The sequence below is a fragment of the Neodiprion lecontei genome, chromosome 1, assembly GCF_021901455.1.
Source record: "Neodiprion lecontei isolate iyNeoLeco1 chromosome 1, iyNeoLeco1.1, whole genome shotgun sequence".
Taxonomy (NCBI): Eukaryota; Metazoa; Arthropoda; class Insecta; order Hymenoptera; family Diprionidae; genus Neodiprion; species Neodiprion lecontei.
In genome coordinates, this window is record NC_060260.1 from 9,181,765 (window position 1) to 9,208,608 (window position 26,844).

General features: G+C 37.8%; 5 protein-coding genes across 11 annotated transcripts in view; 3 read left to right on the forward strand and 2 right to left on the reverse strand.

Annotated features, from left to right (window-relative positions):
- Positions 1–24,303, forward strand: LOC107226290 (protein artichoke). Of its 3 annotated transcripts, none has more exons than XM_046746433.1 (6): positions 1–495; positions 16,424–17,058; positions 17,157–17,330; positions 18,502–18,620; positions 19,026–19,172; positions 19,261–24,303. In XM_046746433.1, exons 2-6 carry the CDS (start codon positions 16,590–16,592, stop codon positions 22,258–22,260), a joined length of 3,909 nt encoding a protein of 1,302 aa, XP_046602389.1. In that variant the 5' UTR covers positions 1–495; positions 16,424–16,589; the 3' UTR covers positions 22,261–24,303. The 3 variants fall into 3 exon arrangements, with proteins under 3 accessions (XP_046602389.1, XP_046602388.1, XP_015522538.2); XM_046746432.1 differs by having other exon boundaries at positions 1–474; positions 16,419–17,058; XM_015667052.2 differs by lacking the exon at positions 1–495 and adding an exon at positions 11,738–11,871.
- LOC107226294 (cytochrome c oxidase subunit NDUFA4) lies at positions 913–1,704 on the forward strand. Its single transcript, XM_015667055.2, has 3 exons — positions 913–1,090; positions 1,174–1,320; positions 1,391–1,704. Exons 1-3 carry the CDS (start codon positions 1,037–1,039, stop codon positions 1,445–1,447), a joined length of 258 nt encoding a protein of 85 aa, XP_015522541.1. The 5' UTR covers positions 913–1,036; the 3' UTR covers positions 1,448–1,704.
- Positions 1,820–4,462, forward strand: LOC107226293 (phosphopantothenate--cysteine ligase). Its single transcript, XM_015667054.2, has 6 exons — positions 1,820–2,280; positions 2,345–2,475; positions 2,978–3,075; positions 3,177–3,391; positions 3,529–3,711; positions 3,859–4,462. Exons 1-6 carry the CDS (start codon positions 2,152–2,154, stop codon positions 4,042–4,044), a joined length of 942 nt encoding a protein of 313 aa, XP_015522540.1. The 5' UTR covers positions 1,820–2,151; the 3' UTR covers positions 4,045–4,462.
- LOC107226292 (vacuolar protein sorting-associated protein 16 homolog) lies at positions 4,073–9,301 on the reverse strand. Of its 3 annotated transcripts, XM_046746434.1 has the most exons (18): positions 9,184–9,301; positions 8,848–9,066; positions 8,587–8,773; positions 8,086–8,214; positions 7,854–7,998; positions 7,496–7,623; positions 6,963–7,138; positions 6,507–6,879; positions 6,292–6,419; positions 6,059–6,203; positions 5,821–5,955; positions 5,566–5,727; positions 5,313–5,462; positions 4,972–5,219; positions 4,750–4,846; positions 4,583–4,686; positions 4,337–4,484; positions 4,073–4,261 (listed from the first exon to the last, which is right to left on the reverse strand). In XM_046746434.1, exons 2-17 carry the CDS (start codon positions 8,901–8,903, stop codon positions 4,352–4,354), a joined length of 2,496 nt encoding a protein of 831 aa, XP_046602390.1. In that variant the 5' UTR covers positions 8,904–9,066; positions 9,184–9,301; the 3' UTR covers positions 4,073–4,261; positions 4,337–4,351. The 3 variants fall into 3 exon arrangements, with proteins under 3 accessions (XP_046602390.1, XP_015522539.2, XP_046602391.1); XM_015667053.2 differs by having other exon boundaries at positions 4,073–4,484; XM_046746435.1 differs by lacking the exon at positions 9,184–9,301 and having other exon boundaries at positions 4,073–4,484; positions 8,848–9,088.
- The window catches only part of LOC107226299 (eukaryotic translation initiation factor 4B), a 4,774-nt gene continuing 1,869 nt past the window's right edge, over positions 23,940–26,844 (reverse strand). For 2 of the 3 annotated variants that reach the window (XM_015667061.2, XM_015667060.2), the window contains exons 6-12: positions 26,059–26,319; positions 25,689–25,935; positions 25,506–25,557; positions 25,293–25,404; positions 24,921–25,014; positions 24,640–24,709; positions 23,940–24,548 (exon numbers count right to left, since the gene is read on the reverse strand). In XM_015667061.2, coding sequence (XP_015522547.1) covers positions 24,480–24,548; positions 24,640–24,709; positions 24,921–25,014; positions 25,293–25,404; positions 25,506–25,557; positions 25,689–25,935; positions 26,059–26,319 — 905 coding nt within the window. In that variant the 3' untranslated portion in view covers positions 23,940–24,479. Of the gene's footprint in view, positions 24,549–24,639; positions 24,741–24,920; positions 25,015–25,292; positions 25,405–25,505; positions 25,558–25,688; positions 25,936–26,058; positions 26,320–26,844 lie in introns of all 3 variants that reach the window. The other variant, XM_046746446.1, reaches the window with a different exon arrangement.

Here is a 26,844-nt window from a genome sequence, read left to right on the forward strand (position 1 = left end):
GAACTCCGATGAGTTCAAATGTGCGCGTCGCGTAGTGTTTTTTTCGCGTCTGTGAAACAGTGAGTTTGACCCTTGCGAGATGTATATTCATTCTGGAATGTACATATGTATGTACATACGTATTAAAATATCATCTGGTGCAACGTGATATATCTTTTAATTAAACTTTGACTAAACGTCATTGAAGAAACTGCAGCTGATGTCCGAACCAACCAGTTCTTTACTCACATGCTTGGAAATAGTGAACAACGCTGAGTGCAGTCTGTGCAACTCCCTTTAATTCATACTAGTAACGTATTTAATATTCCAATTTCATGGCAAGTTCTATAATAAATTAATTAGTCTTATTACCTGCGTCATCAAAACAAGTGTTAGTGACAGTGAGCCAATCCTAGCGTTTTGTGACACTGCGAAAACATCTCTGAGGGACCAGATCCAGCAATGTGTCGATTTCAGCAGAGCGGGTTAATATCCTACAGCTATTCGGCCAATGTGGTAAATATTGTACAAGATGTATTTCTCAATGCTTTGTTTGTTAGGAGTCGATTTTACAAGGAATACTTAAATTTGGTTTTGGGTATTTGAATAAGCAATCATCATATGAATTTTTATTCTCCATTGTAAATCACCTTATCGACGTTCTCTTATTTCAATTTCCGTAAATGATTGTTGCAAGAGAGAACCGAAAATTTCTCTCGTTTAGTAAGGCTTCAGAACGCCATCGGAAACACAAGCATCTAGGTAGGTATGAAACTCTCTTATAGGTTAGTCAGAGGGCAGACAATATCTAACTGTACAGCTAGACGACGCTCGAAAATTTTAGTGCGCACAATCACGTAACAAATGTGAAACGTTTTCGAACGTAAACCGAAAGACGTTGCTAGTGGTATGCCTGGCGACCCCCTCCCCACCCCGCCCCACTTCTGCGAAAGAAGTTGGCAAAACTAGCCTACCCTTTGATTGAGTTGCGGAAATACAGTGCTAAGTACGATTGTGCTCGGTTGTAAATTGTAACGCCAAAAAACCTCTGTGCACAATGGCTCCCAGAATGCAGGGGATGACAATTGCAAGTTTGAAGAAACACCCCGCCGTGAGTTGAGACACGACACGTTCGAAATGAACCGGATTTGATATCCTATATACCCGTTTCCACGATTATAATTTCTCCCACAGCTCATTCCCCTGTACGCGTTTACGTTCCTTGGATGCGGCGGAGCATTCTTGTACACTATACGTTTAGCCGTCCGCAGCCCCGAAGTCTCGTGGTCCAAGACCAAGAACCCTGAGCCTTGGAACGAGTTTGCTGACAAGCAGCACAAGGTACGCAGCAGAAGATTTAACCAGTCCAGGCAGCTGTAATTTATCTTATTTCTCATTCGTTTTTTTACAGTTTTATTCGCCTCTGGACACAAGCGGCAAAATCGAGTGCCCTGCACCGAAATACTGAGTGGTTAAACTGTCGTAGATCGTTGTTAGAGCTCGAAGAATGAAATAAATAATGTTTACGTAATTCGACTGATCTCCAACGAAACCTAACCTAACCCTGTTATGCAAGATTCGACGTGGTTTTTCCCTCCGTGCGAATATAGTCTTTCATCTTTTCAGATTACGGATTTGTCCAATTATTTGTATTTAGAAATATTATTTATGAGAATACAACCGATTCTATAATGTACAAAGCTTAATATAGTCCTTAAAAATTAATACATTCTCAAGTGTCTCGAATTTATCCATTACCCTGTAATGACGTTATTAGATGTTACCAACTATTTCAGAAATTATCCCCAAAGAGATTTTTCCGAGTTTTTTCAACCAATGTTGAGTTACGTAGTTTCAATTAGAGGTTAGGTTCGTCCTTTGAACGGTTTGAATGTCATTCACTTCCCATCAAAGTTCGTTTGATGTGATTCGTCCTTCGACATTTTAGTTCATAACTCGCGTTAAACTCTTTTTACAGCAATCACCTCGTTCCAATTTTTATTTAAAGATTGACAATATTTAAAGTTAGGTGCCCTCAGACGCATCCAACCTCTCTCTTTATATCACCCTTGAAGGAAAAAAAAAAATACTATTCGTCGTCAAAGATACTATAACACAAAGAGAATAAGGAGACTAGCGCAAAAGTTGATAAAAAAAAAAAAAGAAAAGACAATGGCTTCGAATTGGGAAGAGTTTTACTCCTCTCATCCACAGCCTGCAAATTTGAGCAAAAACGAAGACTTATTGAGAGATTTTACTGCGCGTCATTTGAACGGTGATACAAGAGTTGTTCTCGTTACGGTAAGAAATTTAGTTTATTTCTCAAACCCTAATTATTACGAAAATTCACTTCTTATCGGTGTAGAGTGGCGGAACAACTGTTCCATTGGAACACAATACCGTTCGCTTTGTGGATAACTTCAGCGCAGGTACGAGAGGCTCTGCTTCCACTGAATATTTCCTCGATCATGGCTATGCTGTCGTGTTTATGCATAGGTATCCACATTTCTTTATCGCACAAAAACATATCCAAACATAACAGAGATAGCATTACAAAAGTATAATTTAATCTTTCAAAAAGTCATAATTCGTCATCACAATGTTGCAATCTTTAAAATTTCAAATTTCCTTCAGATATGATTTATCTTTATTTTTCTGAGGTACGTTTCTTTCACTAGGAACTGTTGTTGCATCCCATCGTTAGTTAATTAATACAGGCTGAAATATTCAGTTCCGTAGCTTATAGTTAGAATTGTTGATTTTGCCTCAATATTCGCTTGGAGCTGTTTGGTTTGTAATTTCGTAGCTTACAGAGATGCAGTATGTAGGTATATGCTTCATGCGAATGAATTCTAAATTTGATTTTCATTGGGTCTCATTGTTTTTAAATAATGATTGTGAAAAATTTGAGAGTCAGACAAATTTTTATAAAGTATTTACAAAGTTTGTTTATACAGAATAAGATGTAAAGAAGGTATAGACCGATATTGGGTTTCAGGGTAAAATCTTTACAACCATTTTCAAGGCATTTCACTGGACAAAAATTTTTGAATATGCTCGATTTGATCGAAACAAAGGATGGAACTTCTGTTACTGGTAAAGATATTCTAGTGGACAAATTTTTACTACTCCGTTTCAGAAGTCTAAAAAAGAAATAGACTTCTAGCATTCTAATACGTAATTAATATTTACACTAGTGACATCGGAAAATATTCCAAAAATAGCAGATGTGTTGAGAAAATATAAATCTGCGCTAGCAAATGGAAAATTACTCGAATTGAGTTTTACAACTGTTTATGAATACCTTTGGTTGCTAAGATCTGCTTGTCAGATTTTAGCACCTTTGAAAGAAAAGTGTATTCTATACCTGGCAGCCGCAGTATCTGACTTTTACATTCCACCTAATGAAATGGTACTTGATTTATTTTTTGACTTATTGCAAAATTTTTTCTATGACTTGAGTAGATCTGTACAATGTACAAGTTGTATGAACAATTAATTATAAAACTAAGACATTGGCAGGATTTACTTTTATTAACTTTGTTTTAGTCGGTACATAAAATTGCTTCGACTAAACCCCAGACTATATCTCTTCAACTGGTACCAAAAATACTAGCTCCTTTGGTGAGCCTCTGGGTTCCTAACGCCTTCGTAGTATCTTTCAAATTGGAAACGAACAAGGATCTATTAATTGATAAGGCCAGAGAGGCTCTCAATAAGTATAAACACAAAGTAAGTCAGAATTTTTGCTAAAAACCACAGATAACTTGTTCAAGTTGCTCATGAAATTGATTGTATCATTCCTATGTGCCTATAATTTTGGATAAGGTATTTAGAGCAATACCCTGGTCTTACGGTATTTATTTCTTTTCTTTTCAGTTGGTCATTGCTAATATGCTTCAAAATTATAGACAAAAGGTAACGCTGGTAACTCAACAAAGCAGCTATGTAATTGAACTTACGACAGAACAGTCGCGTATTGGAGAGGAAATAGAAATGTATATAGTGAAAAATATTGTTGATAAACATGAGGAATTTATTGCTGATCGTAGTGGGAGGAGTTGATGGTTTAAAGTAACATGTCACTATAAAATGATAGTAGTCAATTTTTATACTGCATAAAGAAATTGTGGTATTATGACACCTTTTTTTATACAATTTTTGCGACAAGATTATTCAAATCGTCAGTATAATTTGTTACATATTGTAGAGCTAATCTTTATTTATACTATTTATTATGCAACAGTTCCCTTACAGTACTGACAGTAAGGTTGAAAAAATTCTGTAAAAATATTTTTATTATTATGCTATTATGATGTTGTCTTCAAGACTACAAAATTTTAGAAATATCGATTACCATTTATTTTCCGTTTCAAAGACTGGCTTTCATGGCATTAATTTTTTCTGCTACGTGTTTATCTGCAGGCCCACATTGAGCCACTACAAATTCCAACGCTAATTGGTCCTTCTGTTCTAATGCTATCTGGGCCGCTTCCAAAAGCATTCTATATAAAGTCAATGAGAAGTTGCATTCGTAAATACAGATATTATTTCGCGTTTACATAAATAATTTTCGTAACGAATAAATGGGAACGGTACTTACCCTACTTTGGCAAAGTATTTTACTTTCAACTCCTCTCTTACCCTAGGCAAGTATTTTTTTGCCTCATCATTTTTTTTATATTTCAAACATTCTTCTATGAACGGCTGTAAATGAAAATAAAGTTAGATAATCGCATGAGAATTCGTACAGTTTTATGATAATCTCACCTCGTAACCAATGGGCGATTTTTTACTTTTCGAAAATTTTTCCAATTCCATCCATAAGCCATTTTCCGCTAGGCATTGAATTCTCAACCACCAATACCTGCAAATAATCGAGAGAATATTAATTCAATCAATGTTTTTTGTTGGGAGACAAGTGTCTTAGCTAATTTTCATCTCTCTAATTGCACAAAGAAAGCAATTTTGCCGTGAATGACCGATGATTACCGTTTATCAGGTAATTTGTATTCCGAACGAAGCTTGTCCGCAAGTTTAATTTCGTTTTGCAAAAGTAGAAGCTTGACAGTATCGTGTAAAGGTTTTCCCACCACTGGCTGATGCAATGTATCTGCCAAGGACCTTTGATAACGTAAGAGCTTTATTTGTTCCTCTGTGAGTGCTGCATTCAAGTCATTTCGAGCTAGTTTAAAGTTTTCGTGAGCGGACTGTAAGAACGTATCTCTTGACAAAGAATTCTGCAAAATGGTTTATAATTCATTTATTTATTGCTGATTGAACTTTAGTTTCTACGTCAGTTTGTAAAACGATTTATTTTTATAATTACAAACCTTTTGCTGATAGCCCTCTCTGATAAACCATAATGCTTGAGAGTGAAAATCATCGTCTTGACTATAAATATCGCGCAATGTTTCTCTGTTGTGACCTTGACAATATTTTATGTACAGTGCCATTGCCAGTGGAGAACGCATGATGAACCTCTAAAGTTAAAATCAATAGGTCCATTATTAATTATTCAAAAATCGACGACAAATATTACGAACTTTGAGTGCTGAATCTTAGAGTTTTTGTTATACATCTTACCTGGAAGTCAGCTAGTGGCATGTTCTCTCGTAAATGAAAAATTACTGTGTAAACTAAATCTGTATTTCCACTTTCTACAGCTTTGTAAAGGGCTGCGCGTTCTTCGCCTAATCTCAGTAACAAGGGTACTTGCAATTGCGCTCTAGGTTCATAGTCGATAAGCTACAGCATGTGGAAACGAACCACAGTTAATACTGGTATGTAAAGGACAAGTACATATCAACACATTTTCTATTTGAAAATGAAATATCTCACTTTTATAGCTAATTGTTTTCTGCCACAATTTGCTGCCACGATAGCTATCTCACTGTAGGAAACACCTGGAGCATAACCCAATTTATCAGCTATTTCTTCTGCGATCTGTTCTTTGTCAAGTTGCGTTTGTTTTACCTGACACATAAATTTTATCCAATGAATTTCCGAACCCGGTAAGAACGCTAAGAATCCAGTGCAAAAGAATTATTATGTTTGATTCATTTTACAAATTGTTTACCTTGTAGCATGCCCAGTGAGCCAGTATTCTACTCTCCCCATCCACTTCCGGTAATTGAAGGTGACGAGCGATTTGTATACTCAGATAATAATGCCTCCTGGCAACCAGCCGATGGAGCAATACTTGACTAGAGAGAACCTGTAATCTGACTTTGTCAAGGTCACATTATAATGCACATCTATTTTTCGTGTGAGAAAAAGATGAAACTTGTACATCAGCTGAAAAAAGGATACTGTGTGTATGTCAATGGAATTCCTATAGTGTGATGACGAACAGCATTCAAAACCCTTAGCTGACGACACATAGTGACGTAAACATCAGGATTAGTACTTCTACTGAAACCTTTTCCGAATTTAGCAGCCTAAAAAAAGGTTTCATGTTTAGAATAAATGTAATAAGTTTTCTTAAATGCAAAACAATTTCAGTAGAAACCAAAAGCCCTTATTACCCGCATAAGAAGCTTCTGTGTCTCGAAGTCAAATTCATAGCTGGCAGCTTCGATACAATCTTGAATAGCTGTGTCGAGTTTTTCTTTGACAAGATCAATATAACTGTCGGCTTTGTGAGACCTTTTTTGAAATTGCTTAGATGCCTCGAGTAAGTAAGACGCGGAATCGGTTGAATTTATGCGGAATATTTTTTGCACAACGTTTGGAACCTTCTGTATCATTTCATGGGACGAACTTGACAGAACGCGAACGCCGTCAATTTCGGTAATGAGGTGAACTGGTCCATCGTATGTGTACATAATTGTTTCCCCTGTTCTTCCCACTACCATGAGAACACTGTTCCAACAGCAAACTACTGCCTCTGTACCACACCTACAGAAATAATGAAAAATTTAACAAGCAAATTTATTTCCAACTCTTTCTTTTAACCAAGTGACTAATGATGTTGTAAATACCAAGCGATATCAGAAAGCGGATCGGTGATATTGGTGAAGCATTCGCAGTACTTTTTCTTCAGATCCACTGAACCAAGGTACAGACAGCCAGTGTCCGAATAAAGAGCAATGTGCCGGTTATTTCCCGATACAGCCATCCTTATAATATTGTTGACGTTGTTAGTGAAATACGTACTCTGAAAGAGATTATGTATCATTATTTCAACGCCGTCAGAGATGCATAGCTGGCCTTTTTTTCTTCAGAGTTCTTTGTATCGATGCGCTTATAACATGAATATTTGCTGATACAGTCCCACCCTTCCAAGTCACATGGAAACCGCTTGTGCCACCATATGTACAATTTTTATCTGAGTTGAGCATTACAGACGAATGCTGTCGTTGCTGCAGACTGCGACCCCGTCGCTTCAATGGGTCTGTTTCAACAGATATTCACAGACTTTTGTAGACTTGAAAATCGCAATATAATAATAATATACACAAGAATCAATCTGTGGAATGAGATGAGCTGATTTCATAGATACAAAAATACTCACAAAGGGAATCGGAGATGGTTTTTGGTACATATGTTGAATCTGATAAATTCCTTCTTGATTAGCGGCTACTATATGGCTATCTCTTTCAGTCGGAACAATACACCAGCAATCAATCGACCCCCCAGTTTCTACGAATAACACACACAACAGAATTAAATTTGAATATCAACTTCTATAAAACTTGTACGGCATGATAAATTTCAAAAAATATTTTCATTTGAAAGAATTTAAGGAATGTAACAGTAGCTGTGAAATTGCTTCATCAATATATAGTTTCACATCAATTGTCAAGTAAAATATTCTCAATATTTGTTATCAGGATTTCACACATTTTATAAGAGAATACAAGCATACTAACTTGGAATTTCAGCAACCTGTCTAACTTTAGGCTCGGACACATTGTTAACCAAGAAAATTCGATTTGTAGATGTTAGAACAGCGACTCCTGTACCATTAACAGTTGGAAAATATTTTGCTGCGACGACTTTAGTTTCCTTGGCTTCCTAAAATGATAATAATGATGCAAAATGGCCCGAAGGTGGTGTAATATTCATCAGTACTAAAATGGCTCCCCATTTGCAACTACATACATTTCCCATGCCGAATGCATGTTGGTAAGTGCCAAACATGTCGTAGATTAAAACCATTCCGTCGTCTTGCACACAGAGCAGTTCTTCTTGATGCGACCAGCCAAGCAAAACAAGTTGACCACTGTTCCACTGAAAAAAGTTAAATGAGTTAATCAAACAATCGTTAAATTTTGAATACATGGTTATATCGAATCACAAATACTATAATTATTGCAAAACATATAGTAGTTTAATTATCTTAGGTAGAGTAAAAACAAAATCACATCGATCTTTCCAAGTTAACGAAGCACATTATGAATTTATTTATTTGTATCTGTTGCACACATTGAGTTCCTTATTTGTACAACAAATGAAAAGACAATAGCTTGCCATAGATAATCAAAGATTTCAGATTCTACTACAGGGTTAAGATTTTTTAGATTTGGGCACAGCTATTCGTTGAATTGGGTGTAGCAAACAAAGCGATACAAAATAGGAATGAATAACTGTTTTTTAACTTACTTGCAACGGTGCCATCAATTTCCCAGATGACGAGTAGATAGAGATGATTGGCTTGTTTGCGCCTTGTACCTTGACAAGTTTATTCGGGTCTCGTGTGACTGCAATAGGACCGCCGTACGGTGCAGCAGCAATAAAATTCTGATTACTTACTTCCTGGTGAAATGATACAGGGTACAATTCGAATTTCCTGAAATTAATATAATGTGTCGAGTTATCAAGTATAAAATAGCAGAGTAAAATTAAGGGATTAAATGAGCATACCTAAAGTACTTGTCCCTTCCGAGGGGAAACCAATCCGCAGTCAACATAGCAGACATTTTGAAATGGGTTAAGAATGTTAATCTCCACACGGATTAAGAATGTCTGTAAATGAGCTGTTTGTAAATGAGCTTCTTCAGTAATAATTTATACGAGTAATAACCGAAACCGATAGATGAAGGGGTTGTCTTCGTCTGCTAATATTCATTGCGGCGTTAGGTACTGAAAAACGTATCACATTATATCAAAAATCGAATTTTACTTTACAAATTTGTCCATATTGGCTCTAGAATAGATAAATTTCTCAGTATTCCGATAGGCGGTAATAACAGTTATTACATTTTACGTCTAAAGTTCTTATATTATCATCATTTGACAGCTCAATGACAGCAGATTGACTAATCAATTAATCATAACCTCCCATTGTATGTTGGTGGAGGATGTGTAGGAAGCACACTAGAAGCATTGACCAGTGTTGCCAACCCTCTGGTGGCAACAGGTCATACTTTGTAAGTGAAAATGATCCGTACTTAGAATTTCAGAACCGTACAAAGATTTCGCGGAGTACATTTTTATTCTTCATTTTTTATGGTCGTATAATTACGACGATTTTGCTTTTATTCTCAAGGAACAGACAGGTTTTAACCACATTATTGACATTTTTACGTACAAGAATATTTCAAACTAACACTGAAGATTGTAAATTTTTCAATTACACAAAGCAGTTGCTGGAGACTTGGAGAAAACATTATTTTTCTTTTCTTTCGAATCTTCGAATATTTTCATCCCCAGCAAAAAGAGGACTGATACAGGAAATCAATTTTCCATGCTTTGATTTGCGTTAAATTTTCGGGACTTATTTAAAGACAGTGCAATTTTATCGGCAAACTGATAGTTTTTTACATAAAAATAGTATTTGCACATATTTATTTAAAATTAAAAAATGCACGATTGTTATTAATACTTGAGTCCATGTGGCGACAAAACCCGGTAAAACTTAGGCAATGATTAACACAAAAGTAATAGAAAAATAAATTTCAAAATAATCTGGGTATTTTTTCACCTGTACTATCACTTGATTGTCCGCTTTATTATACACCTGAGGCAATCTCTATGTTCACTATTAGGAATTTCGAGTTTGAAAATATGTATTCCCGACAGTCGATACTATTTTATTAGGAAGTTCAGCAGTTTTCCGGTAAACCCTAATAATAATATTACCCGGATGATATACAATTGTGTAATAATTTCAATACCTCAATTTTGTCTGTGGAATAGCGAACTATATTATCATTAAGAAACGTTTTGTAACAAGAATCCCAATATGATATTTTTTAGTCGAAATTATAGGAAACGCTAATATTTTTATGATATCATTCAACGAAAAGCGCAGGCAGACCAAATCTTTGCTTTGGCGCGGCGTGCATGAAATTCAAACTCTCGCGACTTTCAATGTATCACATTTATGGTTGAAATTTTACTTTCAATCAGTCACGACGCTTCGATTATTAACGTGGTGTCATATCTATATTACATCCTGATGTCAAATTTTATACACTTGTGTCTTAATTTTACTAAAATCTTGCAATCGAAAACACTAGGAAAGAGCAGAAGGAATTATAATTGAATAAAAATTCGGCATGCTCGGAATATTTTTTTAACATCAGCTCTGCATCTCGAGTGAAACATATTATTATTAAAATGATAATTCACACTCAAAAGTATACAAACTACTCAAGTTTTTTGCGACGAACTTTGGCGGTTTTCGTCTCATTTGTCACATCTTTTTTAATTTTTCTCCCATACCTGTACGAAAATGAGTATGTAAAGCTGGATTTCACGTTTTAACTTAATCTAGTTATTTGAGCAGATTTTAGGGGTACGAAAACTAGGTTTTAACATGAAAACAATTGCAACAAACGCGTAATACAGTTCAAACTCTCTAGTGATCCTGACTAGATTTCGGCCCGACATGAACAACATCGGACGAAGATATCAGACAAGTCCGTGAGAAATTTTTTCTTCTCAAATGAATTTTTAGATGTTGGTATACGTAACCCAAGGCAAATTAACTGACTGAGACCCAGTTATTTTGACCTGTGGTTACATACCGCAGGACGTACCTATGCATACCTATATTTGGACGAGGGTATAGAAATACCGGTTACCGATCATGCACGCGTTGTTGGGCTTATAAATTTATACGGCAAAAACCAAAATGAAAGCACCGAGAAGTCCGAACGGGTAAAAAAAAGAAAAGATCCGGCGCATCAAGAAACCGTTCGAAGAGCAATTTCTCCCGGTTTTCAATACCGATCACCGGAGAGGCCGAGTACCTGCAGGAACCTGCACCGCGAGTATCGCGAGGACATTATAATACTCGGTGAAAGGCAATTGCGAGCTCACAAGTTTCCCACTTGCCAGCTCCAGACTTGACTCAAGTACGGCGGATAATACCTGGTTGGTTAGTTTCGCGTCCCGTTCTCTCGCGTTCTCACCGATCCTCCTCTTCTTCCTCCTCCTCCTCAATCTCCCTATACCGTAATCTCCTCGAGCAGCTCTTCGATACCAGATTCCCCGTTACGAGGAGGCAACGTCGTGAAAGAGGCGAGGAGAGGAAAAAGAGATAGGCCGAAAAACACTCTTCTCACAATCGAACCGATCACTCTCCCGGTGGTCAATGGTCGCTGCAGCCAGCCTCCGCCCTCGATCATCGTCGCCGTCATCGTAATTAGTTTTAATTTCCTCTGACGGTCATTTTCACCCGCGTAAAACGACCGCGAAAATCGGCTGACCGGTTCTTGGAGAAACAACAAGTGCGCCGACTTTACAGTGTCTTAAACTCGTGAGATCAATCTCTGTGCGTCGTTCGGATGAAAAAGTTTCCGCCGATCTCGGAACTGACGACTGGACCAAGTGGGCCGAGAGTCTAAGTTGGATTCCTTTATTCGGACGAATGCTGCGGAGATCAGAGATTGACCTCGAAACCTTCTCAGATTAGTTTGTCTCGGCTTCAACAGCCATGGCGTGAGTATACTTGTGTACGTCTGTGATCGTTAGGTGTGTACATTATACCTATGTCATTTGCTTTTTGAATATTCATTGATTCTGAAAAGGCGGCGTTGACCTGTTTTCGATAGTCTGCAGAGGATATCCGTGTATACCGGTATTCGTATTCATCTTTCAATATTTGTTCTCGGTATTAAGGCCATCCATTAATCGTGTTACAAACGAAAACACAAAATTTCAGCAGTCCCGGTGAGACTTTCTTTTATTTTGGATTACACAAGGATTTCACAGACTCCCGAATAACAAACAATATATTATAATATTATGCCAAGCGCAGAATGAGTGTTTTGTGAATCATGTTTTTAGGTCAATCAATTTCGTAACTGACCCATCAACTAGCAATAAGAAATCTTTCCATGTAATTCAAAATGTATCTTCTACGTCCATGCGCCTTTTTCCGAAGCGGATCTATGATGTTTATTAGTCTTATCGGAATGACTGAAATCTAATATTTTTGTTCGTATAAAAAATCTTTGACCGAATACTTGTCTCTGAAATAATATGTACGAACACAAAATCGGTAAATAGTATCTCTGTACGAAATTATTTCATTCAACTATTACGTACCATACTTATACCTATACTGAAGACTTGTCTTTTGCTTAGCAAGAAAATAAAATCTAATCAATTATCCAAATCACACGACAGGCTCATTTTGCAATCATGAATAAAACAAGACGTACTCTCACGTCTGTCTTGAATTTCATGTAAAAACAATTATTTCCGAACACAATTTATGCCCAATGCAATTTACGCCAGCAATTATTGCAACAATGTGCGATTTTACGCTCATTATACATAAACGCGAACAAGCTGGCTAGTTTTTATATGCCGTCATAATTATTTTCGTACACAGACCAGAGATGAGCGGAATTTATTCCTCATGCGTCACACCTTGAGGCCAGGTATAAAATGATGTCCAAGCTCTGAAAAATATGACGAATTCTGAAATTTGTACAAATCTGTGCGACACGCCAACAGTTTGAAAAGCAAGTCTCAGTATTTTGCTGCAACGTGAAAATGGAAATACTGCAGAAAAACGGCTCCGCGTATTATTCATCGATCATTTTAACGCTTACATCGAGATGACGATGAAGAATAACTTAGGAATTTTGCAGTGACCGCGTGTTGTTGCGTCTATCTTGTCGCTGGTAAAAGGTCCTTGGGTTTTGCCCAAGAGCCCAGCGAGTATCGCAGGCCTCACAGATATGGGAAGAATTAAAATTCCTCAGTGCCTTCAAGTGCGTGCGGATGGGTTCTGATTCTTAATGCCTGCAGCGGTCGCGGTCAGGTGTGAAAGAATTTCAACTCACGGAGAATTTTTCTGCAACTATTTATTGCATACAGAATATAAACAATAATAGTAAATGTGATAACAATAAAAATAAGTGATAAAAATACACCGTTGATTATTGTTTTAAAGGTTTCGTAACGTTCATTCGTTCTCACGCAGGAATAATCTGTATCATCATCGTGATCACAATCATCGTCGGACTTTCACGGTGACTTGAACGATTATTATTCATTCAAATGATTGCATGTATATACCACAATTTGGTATAGTATAGGTGTAAGTACGGAGTAAAGATGCCTCAATTATGCACAGCACTCACAAATGGAAAGCGGTGAAAATTTTAATGCGTGACACGCCCGTAATATTCCGGGTAACCCTCTTTTCTTTTTTTTTTTTTTTGTATACTCTCTTTTTCTTTTCATCTCACTTTTCTCTGTCATTTTTTAAGCTAGCACTCGCGGAAACAGATAATACAATGTAATTTAATTAAACCGGGCACGATGTTTTTCTAAATAATAAGCAGTGAGGAATTATTTAAAACGTTCAAGTATATCTTCATCCATAGTTTGAAGTGGGTGAAGTGGTTCGTAAAAATACTAATGGAAACGTGGAAAAATATTTGGACGATCTTGAGAAGAAAATGAAGCTTTCATCATATTTTTACTATATTAGTTTTCTTTTGTGATCGGCAATATCAAACATTGTTAAGATTTTGAGTGCTAAATTCATGTCGAACAGTTTCAGGGATGTATCTTACAATTAGACAAAAATAGTCATCAGTCATCATTGAACGTACACATGAGCAAAATTGTCTTCCTGACAGTCGGTTATAAATACGTGTTACTTAGAAACCTCGTAACTAATTCATGCGGTCAAGTTTTAAGCAATAAATTTTCTATGGTTGAATGAATTTTCCAAACGAATCTCTCCGTTACCACTGCAATTATCTTTTAACGTAACTTGTCACACGTGTCAAATCGAAGTTTAGAAATGGGACGCCATAGGAAAGCAAAACGGCAAAACGGCAAATTTTTGTAACTACCTTCGTTGTACAACTTCTCATACAATTCAATTTCCATCGAGACTGTTATAAGTATTCCATGTAACGCGAGTAACGTAACCGAAAATCATGAGGGTTTTGAGTTTGTTTTGCAGAAATATTTTACTGCAACACATTAAAATATTGGTACATAACTCTACGCACGTGGTTTCGCCGAGAGAATCTGTGTAACGCAGCTGATGTGAGTTGAGACCGACACGCGTAACATTAAAAGACGTCAACTTTCACGCAGGCCATTTCGCGTAACCAAGATAACTGCCGTTGGCAAACGACCATGTTACAGTATTAAACAATTGTTAATTACCGGTACGAAATATTCTAGACGCATTGTCCATAATTAGTTTGATACGCGACAACATTGACAAAGTGAAAGTAAAATGACTGATAAAATAATGAGCAATCTCGATCAATAGCGTAACTCGAAAAACAAAATAAAAACATTAACGAAAAGAAATTATGCGTCTATACGCATTTATGTAACGGCGTTAAAATGAAACGACGTAGTTACAAGCTTAAAAATTTGGCGCGAGTCATTCTGGATACCTAAATTAGGCAATTAGTCTAACGAGAGACTTGCCGATTGATCGGTGATTTAGAATCGTGATCAAATTTTTATACAACCCATATTGGAGAGTTTCGTCATCTGTTTTCTTTCGTGAAAATCAGTATTAGTTTACTACTTACGCTTTACCTGAGTAATTCAGAACCTCTGTGAACTCAAGGATTAGCAGCTGCACTAAGAGTTAGGCAATTAAGGAAAAAGATTTCTAAATTGTTGTTAGTCCCGAGGAGCATGTTTCACGCTTTGCATTTACGTCACGCACGCTGTACACGCGTCTATATCTATATATGTATATATTAGACGTATAACTGATCATCGCTTCGACTTTACACGCAGTTTTATATTTTGTTCGCCTCTTTTTCGCAATATACGTAATGAGCGTCCGCTAATTAATTCAGGAAACATACTGTTTCGTTTTACATTTTAAACAATTTTATTCGTGCGAATTATTATTCAAGGGAACCGGTACGACTTGACTCTCTTTTATAGTAGGCCATATTATGATTGAATGTTCGTGCTCTCTGATTACGGAACTCATTCCAGTTCATTGCGGTCATTGGCCATTCATGATAGTCGCAGCAGAATGGCCCGATTCCTGTAAAAATTCAATGTCAAACGTTGGTCAATTTTTTAACTAAATTTTTTACCAGGATCGAACCTATCTGAGCAAAAAAAAAACATCTGTCTTAGGAATAAAAGAAATTTCGTCAAAATTTTTCTCAATCGATTTACCGGTGACAATAAAGTGTGATCATTTTTCATCTAGCGTACTTAAAAACAATCGGCAACAGCCGTTGTATTTGAATTGAATCGTGGCGTAAGATGCGTAAAAATCGAGACATCAATTATTCTGAATATTAATAATAATAGTAAGGTCATTTTACTTTTAGCCTCTTGTTTCGCGTCAATATTGTTCCGAAATCGCAGCACAGGAAAAGCGGCGTTTGGATCAAATCAGCATCTACGTATAACACGTACATTATAGACGTAGGTATGAATGGTATTATACCGTCTTTAGAAAGGCAGGATGCTGAACCTGGTGTTTATGCTGTGGTATTCAGTTCATTTCCTCGATAGTCTATGCGATATGAATGTACGCACATACGGTTTATGATACGATAGCTTCTCGTATATCATTTTACTCGTTGCGCGTACTTGCGAACGTCAATGTCCCCTTGACATTAACACTAATCATACATATTCACATTCCACTATATGCAAGAGTTATAGTTCCGATATCAACTTAGCGGTTTCTCTTTCTACACTGCAGAGTGCAGATTAATTACACATTTGTGAAACTTACGGGATCTATTCTCATAGCTTCGTATAATCCTACGTTTAGACAATTAGCTTTTTTATCGTTTAAAAGTGTGCGAAAGATGAGAACTTTCATCGACTTTTACAACACAAATGCGAAGTCTTTTTATAACGAAGAAGAACTTTACAAAGTATTCCGGAAAAGAAAATTGAACCTTAAAAATTTTGTGCTAAAAAAAGTCGTTATTCGTACGACTCAACCGTATAAAAATTATGATCTTACAAAATTGTACACACTTCTTGCAAATGCTCAATCTTGTCTTTTCGCTGTTTACAGACGCCGGACGACGCCGAATGAATTGCTGATCGTAATCGCGGTTTTCTTGCAAATCTTTTCGTCGACATCGTACGGTCAGGAATGGCGACCTTGCGTGGAATTAAAAAGAGACCTTTCGCTGCCTTGCAAATGTTCCTTGTCGCCGAGTCACCAACGGGCAATAGCGATGAATTGCGACGGTGTGATATTCACCCGGGACGTGATCGAGGGGTTGAAACAACAGCCGATAGTATCGTTCAGCCAAAAAACCGTCGGCTACAAAACTCTGCCGGAGGATCTTCTGAGCGTTGGATTGCCGGTGGAAAAATTGGACTTGTCCGAAAATTCGATAACCAAACTTATGGACCGGCTTTTGCAATCTCAAAGCCGTCTCCAGGAGCTTAGATTAGCCGGGAATTTACTCGGTGACAATTTGAACCCGATATTTTCGAGCAACGAGTTTCACGAGATGAGGGAACTCAGAGTTCTCGATCTTGGTCAGAACGGGCTGCGCAGCATCGAGGAAGGCATTTTTAAGGGATGCTGGAAACTCGAAGAGCTCTACTTGGATGGAAATAATTTGACTTCGGTGCCTGCCGCGTCGCTGAAAGGACCGGAGGCCATCAAATTACTGTCCCTGTCTCGCAATAACATCGGTAAATTAATTGACTGGCAGGAAAACTAATTGGATAATTAGCAAAGTCGGACGTTGCGAAGATAAGCATCAATTTTTTTAAATTCTTTTTCCATCCAGGATCCGTGATGCGTGACACCTTCACTGGCATCAGCAAATCTCTAGAAGCGTTGGACCTCAGTTGGAACAGCATTTCGCATATGGATGACGAAGCTTTTGTCGCTCTAGGAAATCTCGTTTCTCTCAACGTTTCCCACAACGATTTAACGCGTTTCAACAGCGACGTTTTTAACGGTAAGTAACAGTATTTCACGGGTCACAATGCACGGTTATTATTATGATAATATACAATGATTCTTGAATTTCTGCTTAAATGTAGGTGTTTAGAAAGTTCCCCGGAACGTGCTTCGTATGTTATTCGTAAAACAATCAGGGCTCTAATGAAAAGTGTAACTCGCTGTGCCGCAAAATTAATCCACTTCCCAAAATCGCATGTATAGCAACAAGTGTATATTATTCAAACCTTGGAGTAGAACAAAAAGGATTACCAAACACTGGAGCGAAATCTGTTGCTAATTAAATCGTTGCATAATTAGGCTGAAATTAGCGTAGCTTCAGAATCATTTATATATATATTTGTTTCGTGAAAACAAGACGACTTTAATTAGGTACTTTGATGCGCTGAAACAAATTCAACTCGCACTTTGGCCATGTAATCCGTGTATTGTCGCAATGTTATTATAAATCAATTATCGAGTACCAAATCATTTTGGCCAAGGTTCCAAAGTGAGTATCCGTGTTTGAAGCCTAATTTAAACAACTTTTAACTACACCCTTACACCGAGTCTCGTGGAAATAAATTTTCTTTTCCCACCGTAGAAATGTTCCTATACAAGGCTACGAATGGACTCTTCGACAAAGTAGCAAAATGGGCTAAAAACTTGTCAACGGCGATGTCCTTTGCCGTTTAGGAGAAAACTTTGCGAAACCTGTTATATGGCGCGTTTCCCGCCCCGAGGTGTGCCAATGTTAAATCAAGGAAAATGGGTACCTATATAGATTGAATGAAAATAGTGCAGTGACTCGGCTGCGATGACCTCGATGAGAATAGTTAACCCTGAGAATTTTCTTCCACATTGTGCAATATAGTTTATATCGTCGTACTTTCAAGTGCAGATTACTATACTATACCAGACTGTGGTCTACCTGACCTCACCCAAGCATCCACGAGAATTTCTCACCGTTACAATATAAGATTTTCCCACGTTTATTTTCACGACTATGTATATTCATCATTGCACTTGACTTACATATCGTTGGGATGAACCGTTGTATGCGAACTGGAGTGATAGACTCGATCCCGTTGTTTCACATTTGCATTTATTTCAATTACAGTTCAATTGTTACATCGTAAGTAGTATCTGTTGAAAAATGTATCTCTCTACGTAATGAATGACCCTTTCAGGAGCCTTCAATTTGGCGCAACTCGACCTATCCATAAATTACTTCAAGGAATTCCCCACCGTTGCTCTCAGGCATTTGTACGCTTTGACTTTCTTAAACCTGTCCAACAATTTGATCAGTGTAAGTCTTTTTTTCAATGTATATAACTGATTTACTTCGGTATATTATACGTATGTAATACTTTGGTGGAAACATCTTTCGTAATAGATTGTTAAGTAATTTACAAACACTAGATTTTTGTTAGCTGGAAAACAATTGTCCGATTATAATCTCCGAGGAAAGTCTTGGCAGATTTTGTTTTCCCTATTTTGACATTTTTTCTAAATAATATAAAGTTTTTAGCCAGAAACAATTTTTCAATTCTTATAATTCAGTGATCATAGAAAATGTACTCTGTTCTATCCTGGCAATTGTTCGTTGACAGTATTTCAGAAACCCTTCGATAAAAAACGTTTTACCTGAGTTGAAAAATACACTATCAATAACAAGGAAGAAGCATTGAATTAAATTCAATATGATTTTTAGGAAATTAAGCAAACACATCTATCTGGGCTAACGGAGCTCGAAGTACTGGATCTGAGCAGGAACAACATAGCTCGATTAGGAGTGAACGCGTTCTCGAACCTTTCCAGTCTTGTTCGTGTCGATTTGAACTTAAATGCACTGCGCACGGTAACCAGCCACTCAACCATACATCAAGTAGTGTCGGACGATTATTTTGTAAATTCACCAAAATCTCTCTCACTCGAATTATTTTCAGATCGAAGAATCCGCGTTCGAGGGCTTGACAAATCTAAAGTGGATATCTCTGCAGGATAACAACATCCTGCTGGTACCTGGATCGGCATTGTCTCGGCTTCCTGCTCTCACGCATCTGCATATCGAATACAATCGAATAGCAGCTCTTTCGATCGATCTTTTGCGTACATCATCTACGACCCTTCGCACACTGGGATTGTCCCGCAATTTGGTTAGAGAAATACCAGCTCGTTTGTTTGAAAATTTTCAAGTTTTGAAGAGTATCGAGCTGAACGGTAACGTGATATCATCTCTGTCTCCGAATACGTTTATCGGTATAGAAGACAGCTTGGAGAACCTTGATCTCTCTAATAACCGTTTAACGGCAATTGGAGAACTTCCGTTGACGAATTTGGTTTCGTTGAACCTGGCCGGAAATTTACTGAAACGTGTTTCGCCGGAAACTTTCAAGATAATGACAAACTTGCGATATTTGAATTTAAGCAGTAATCCGCTTTACGGTGGATTTCCACCAATTTTTCCGCCGATGCTAAGAACACTTGACATTTCCTATACCGGGCTCAAGATTTTACCTTCGATTCTGTTCCTCAATTTGGAATCGCTTGAGAAGGTTTCGCTAACCGGTAATTATTTGCAAGAAATCGGAGAGAGCACCTTCCAATATCTTTGCAATCTTTCCTCGATCGATCTTTCGTTCAATGCTATCGAAAGCATTCAAAAAGGTGCTTTTGTCAGTCTGATTAACTTGTACGAGCTGAATCTACGGGGTAATAAATTAGTCTCATTTGGCGGTGAGTTTTTTAACACGGGAACTGGTCTCGAAGTATTGAATTTATCTGATAATCTACTCAGTTACCTGTCCCCCACAGCATTCGTTATTCATCCAAGACTGAGAGCAATCGATCTCTCAAACAATCGTTTCACTTACTTCCCCAGTGATTTTATCAAGCCGTTGCAATTCTTAGAAGATGTCGACCTATCCAACAATATGTTAATCGGTGTAAACGAGTTCGCGTTCTCTCAAGTGGCGCGACTGAAGACGTTGGATTTATCGGGTAATAAATTAGAGTCCGTAGACGAGCTAGCTTTCCATAACTCAACACAGCTCCAGACTATACGTTTGGCAAACAACAATTTGGAACTGCTCAGCGAACGAACCATGGAAGGCATACTTCGATTAAAGTACCTCGATCTTTCAAACAATAAGCTTACTTCGTTGCCTGAAACAATGTTCGACTCATCCAGACTCCGAGCTTTGGAGAACATAAATTTATCCGGAAATAAATTTGTTCAAATTCCAGTTAGAGCGTTGCAGAAACAGTCTCAGTCACTGTACAGTTTGAACATGGCCAACAACAAATTGGTAGAAGTATTCAGTCAAGACACCGTGAGCAATGTCAAGGAGCTTGACTTGTCGGGAAATCCATTGAGCGATAATGCTGTACGCGGAATTTTAGGAGAGGCAAAGATACTGCGATCGCTGAACCTCGCGAATACGGGGATCAAGGCCATAACAAGATTGGAAACACCGTTCTTGCGACACTTGAATGTATCGGGAAACAACATAAGCGACATTGGACCAGTCGCCTTGGAGCGCACTACCATGCTGGAAAGCTTGGACATATCCAGAAATAATATAGCTGATTTTACGAACTTAATTGAAACCTTCAAGACTCTTTCAGTACTCCATACCTTGGACGTTTCGCATAACGCAATCAAGGCTGTAAACGAGAGCAGTTTCGGCGGTCTGAACGCGCTTCAGGAATTGAAAATGATCGATCTACCAGACTGCACCAGGATCGAAAGAAACGCCTTCAAGACACTGGGAAAGCTCAAGTCTTTGCAGGCCTACGATTATCCGAGACTTGGATACTTCGACGTTCAGGGTATCCTGAAGTACATGGACGGTATCGAAGTTGTGGATATTGAAATCAAGGACTCCACAGTCGGCAACGAACAACTATCCATCAGATCTCACCCCCGTTTACGGTCGCTAACTTTGCGAGGAGAGAGGCTCCGAAATATTCTCTCAAGCTCCCTGGTAGGAGTCAGGAACCAAGAATTGACTATCGGGCTGAAGGACACATCGATCGACACGATTCCGAACGCTTTATTCTTCCCCGTGCCTCGGTCCACGAAGGTCACCTTGGACGTAGCCGGCAGCCGATTCTCCAGCTTGCCGCAGCAGTTTATCGCCGCTTTGGAAGATAGGAGTGACACCATCGTCCTCAAGGGCCTGGATTCGAATCCCATAAAATGCGACTGCCAGGCGATACCGCTTTGGCGCTGGCTGACGATGTCGAAGCATAAAATAGTCACCCTGGCAGTAAAATGCGCGAGCCCTGAGCACGTGGCTGGAAGGTACATCACGGATCTGAACGAAAACCATCTTAGCTGCGACAGTACGTCATCAACGAAATTCGACTCGACAGATCCCACGGCGGCTGTGCGATCCACGACATCCGAACCGGAAATAATTTGGACCGCAGCCCCAACGACCCAGGATGGTAATAAAAAGAAGTATCACAACGGTGACGCGACGTCGCCGACTGGAAGTAACACCACAACCACCGACGACACTTTGGTCATCGGTATTGTGGGGGGAGTTTTCGCGATCGTTGCAATCGTCGTTATACTCATATGCATTTGCCGGTTGAGATGGAGCAATCAGGTCAACGAGGCTCGCATGGCAGCGATGGCTTCCAGCATTCACGAAGCCTCGGTTATCAGGCCGGGTAGCACTTACTCGGGAAAAGCTAATCAAGACCTTTACATGGGGTCTTACAACGGGTCTGTGCTGGGCCACGGTAACAACATGTCCGGAATATCCGGATCCCCCGTTCACACTCCTTTACCTATGATGCCCATGGTACAACCGATGCACATGATGCAGCCGATGCACAGGCCAATGTCGCAGCCGATTTATGGCTACTACGAAAACCCTAATTTACCCGTTTACATGACTTACTCGTCTGATCGTGAGAACAAATTTGACAGATAATCGAACGTGATCCGTTGTACCAAAAACTCCCTTTAGCCCAGCAGTTTTAAATGTTGTAACATGACTTCTTTTTTCGCGACGAGTGAGGAAATGTGAGCTATGCATAGTTCAACCGGTTACGCTATAAATACGTCATGTTACCAAAAATTCATCGCCTCTTTTTTCACAGTACGTACTACTCTGACACTGCCAAGCTTTCAGTGACTTTTCGTGCTCAACAAATGTACATACATGTACGAAAGCAAAGCGTGCTATTCTGTTGGCAATATTAGAACGGTAATAAGGTTGTCGCGGGTCCATGGACCATGTTCGTTCAATCGTGATGTCTGAAAGCAGCTATAATAACGGAAACTGAATATCAGTATCAGTGATCCTTTCCGTGCTGCATAATATTGCGCTAAATTTATGTAAAGCTTGTGCTGTTTGTTTCTTTTTCTATGACATGATTATAATTGCATCCAACATTTAGAATCAAATCAGTCACAGATAGCAGTGTATTTCGTATAAACACATTGTATTTTGACATGTTGGATCCGATTTTAATTGAAATGTTTTAGTAGATAAATGTCATCAGAAAAGTTATCGCCGGAAGCTCATGAAATCGATTGAAAGAAATACTTGCACGATTCTCCCGCCGCTGCTCAACGTACATATTTTATTTCTATTTGGCTGCACACAATCAAAAAATACAAATATCAATCTGTTTTCATTCATAACGTTACCGTTGACGCAGTTCGCTGCAGCTTGTATGCAAATCTCCAAAAGACGAATAAGCCATTAGAATTCTAGCCCCGTTAGATATATCTGAATCCAGTGTCGAATAAATTAGATTTTGTAATCTAATCTCGGCAATTCGCTTATGCACTAGCATAGGTACATAATTGTAAATATATATTTTATTAATATGTTATTATTATTATTTAAGTAACACAAAATATGTCTTCGCGTTTTAAGCTTATAACGAAGTTGCAATAGCTTTCACGAGTTTTATTGTTTACTACTACGTATATATATATACGTAGAATATATATATATATATATATAGAGTATATATATATATATATATATATATATATATATTCGTAAATAGTATATTTTTAATCAAATTTAATGTAAATACAAGAAACAGATTTCCCATCTCAGTTTATTTGACGGTAGTAAATTATGATAGTATCCGCCATTTAGAAATTCGAGAATCACGATGAAATATAGATTTTATCGAGATATAGAATTGATATAGTTATACCTACAAAATACAGTAATATGTCACAAATTTAGCTGTCTCGATTCTTCTACCGCACGGTCAAGCTTTATAATTATGATTAAATGTTCATCGTATATTCATAAGTCATACCTCCTCCACCAAATATAGACATTACCGGGATAGAATATTACTCGAAAATGTCACAATATGCAGCACGCGATTCTTCGTACCTACTATGTGGGACCGCAGTGAAAAATAAACAAGTTGACAATCTCTCTAATTCGTAAGAATTTCCATTTGTGGTGCGTGAAAGAGTCTCTGAGAAAAATACAGTATTTTCCTCTAGCATAAATTACCAAGTAAAATCCAACACTTCTAATCGTGATGTCGGTAATTGATTAAGCCGTAGAAAGTCGAATAGTCTGACGAAGAGAGTGGAAAACATGGCCAAGGGTAATGTTAATAACACGAAATGTAAGTTTTTTAAGTTTATGTATTCATCATTTCAATTGTTTGTCCTTTTTGCATCGACATTATTATATTACATGTACACGTCACATATTATACAATATCCTCGAAGCAACTGTACATCAGGTAAAATATCTTAAGTAAAAAAATGAATGTCCCGATTTTTCTAAATGCTGTAAACTGCGCTTAAATTTCATACTTTGGTGAACGATAGGATCATCGTTCATTATAAGAGACGTTAAAGTGATGCCTTAAATTATTTAAATCAAATATCAAAGATCGACATATTAAGTAAATATTTGTGAAGGCAGTAATTATATTATTATGGAGTAATAAAATAGATTAAATACAAATCAACAATATTCATCCAGCAACATGAATGCAATGGACAATTATGTGTGGGCAAACTCTCAAATCATCAGCAAGATATTTTTTTTCATTATAATAGAGAGGTAAAACAAATTATTCAATAATATGCATTATGTATACCAATCATGATACATGTGGCACAATTCAATTGCAAGAGTATAAATTATTGAGGTCAAAATTAATCGTCGATAATGTCTTGATCCACGTCATCAGGGAGTATGGAATACTTATTGGAAGCTGCAAAGTTCTGAAAAACAATGTATAAATCAATGATTACATCACAAATTTTATCAATTCATCAATTTTAACTTTCGATCATACTGCTAACGTATTCTTACCGGAATTTGCTCCTCTTTAGCTTTGGGCATCCTGTTCATGTCCTCATCTCTATCCTTTTCTCTCCTCTCTCTGAAAATGATTGATTCGTGTTACTGTTTCTCTTGGGATGCAAAGAAAATTATTAAAAATTATTCAACTGTAATAGATTTTCAGTTTTCAGAAAAAGGATGCTATCAATCAAGATTACCAGTGCTTCTACATGATAAATAGCTGTTAAATGATGGCTAAAAGAATTTATTCATGGGGTTGCAGAGTAATGAAAAATAACAATGTAATTTACCTATCAGGAAATGAACGAGTTTCAATAGACTTCGGCGGTCCACGAACTGGTCCACCTCGGGAAGGTAGTGGCCCTCTAGAATCTCCTCTTTGCCCTGTTATCAATTAAAGTAGTTTTGTGGCTTGAGAGCATGTCAACAAATAATGACCAGATCATTAACATTAACTCTTTGGATAATTGTTTAGATTTTACAATCATTAAGAGGCATTTGAAAAGAAAAGTGCAGATCATTTAATTACGCTTGGACCAGACACTTCAAACTGTCTCCAAGCAGAGTAGACGAACAGTGAAAATGCAAGTGGTGAAGAGGCACCCATACAAAGAATGAAGAAAACCGTGTGCCTCTTGTGACATCCATTTAAAAAGAAATACCTGAGCGTGCAGAAGCTGCTTGACTGCGAGGCCCAGACCGTTCGATCTGCCTTCCTCGATCTTGTTCAGATCGCCAGCCTTGCCGTTCCTTATCCTTCTCTTCACGCCCTTCCTACAAATCCAAAACAACAGAAGAAACATGAATAAATAGGATGGCAATTGCAAGGAACATATCCCTTTCAATTGAAAATCAACTTTTTCTTTAATACTTACACCATTGCGTCGACCCCACACACCATCCTTGGCAGGGCGCTTATCCTGCTCTCTGAAACAAGGATATTACATACAAGGGTATTAGATACAAGTTAACCTCTGGATATAAGTCGTTGCCGTTACGCGATCTTCGACATGATAACCATACCGTTATAATTGGATAAACAATTGAAAAAAAAATACCCTTCTTCCTTCGGTTTAGCTTCAGCATTAGAACGCGCAAGGCGTTCCTCAATCTCTCTCTCTTTAGCAGCTGTATCAACGGGTTTAGCTGCTCCAAAGATGTTTACTGCTGGAACAGGTGCAGGAGGTGCCACAACTGGCTCTTCGGCAACAGATTCTTCAGCAAGAGGTTCGTCTTGTATAATAATTGGCTCTACAGGTTTTGTGCGTGGCTGTAACTGTAGCTTCGGTCTTGTTTTCAATTCCGCTGTAAAACATTATTATGCATAATTGATTGATATTTCGTGAAAAGGGAATATAAAAACTAGTTTCTTCATCGTACTGACCGTTTACAGGAAAGTAACCCAACTAACATATGATCCATACTCACATCTTGGTTCCTCCCGACGAGACGATCCGTCTCTTCCCCAGTCAGAATCTCCGTACGTGCGACGGGGACCAAAACTACTTCCACGATCACGGTCCCTATCTCCATCCCTGTCTCTTATATCCCTGTCACCACCGTACCGTGGACGATCTCTCTCTCTGTCTCCCTCATCACGGAATCCACCTCTATCCCTAAATGCCCCACCTCTATCACCTCCTCTGTCGCCACCTTCACGCCAACCACCAGGCTTATTGTCATCAGAACCTGTAAAATATTGAAAGGTACGTCTTAGTATTGTAATGTTTGTTCTATAGTATTAACAATTTGCTAGAAATTTGACACTTCCATTTACGTGTTACTGTTTGTTCCAATATTCTATTGAATAGTACTTGATTAAATCATTGCCACAAATAACATTTATTATATTTGTAGGGAAATATTCGAAAATGTTGTATAAGGCAATATTGTTGGAATCGAATAAAATAATTCATCCTTTTAGGTTGAGCACAGTGCTACCAAATATTGAAATGCGATTCAATTGAAAAGTTCAAAAGATATCAATTGACCTATACATGAGAAAATTGCACTGTTTTCAAAATTTCATAGCCAAGTAAAACTTACGTACGGATTCAAGAGAAATAAAATGCAAATAAAATTTTTGTTCGGTATGTTTATTGAGGTCTTACATGTCAATAAAGATATACCAATCTTGAAACAAACACAGAACCACAAAGTTACAAAGTTTTTTGAAGCAAAGCTAAAGAGAGGAGCAAAAGCAAAATAAATGAG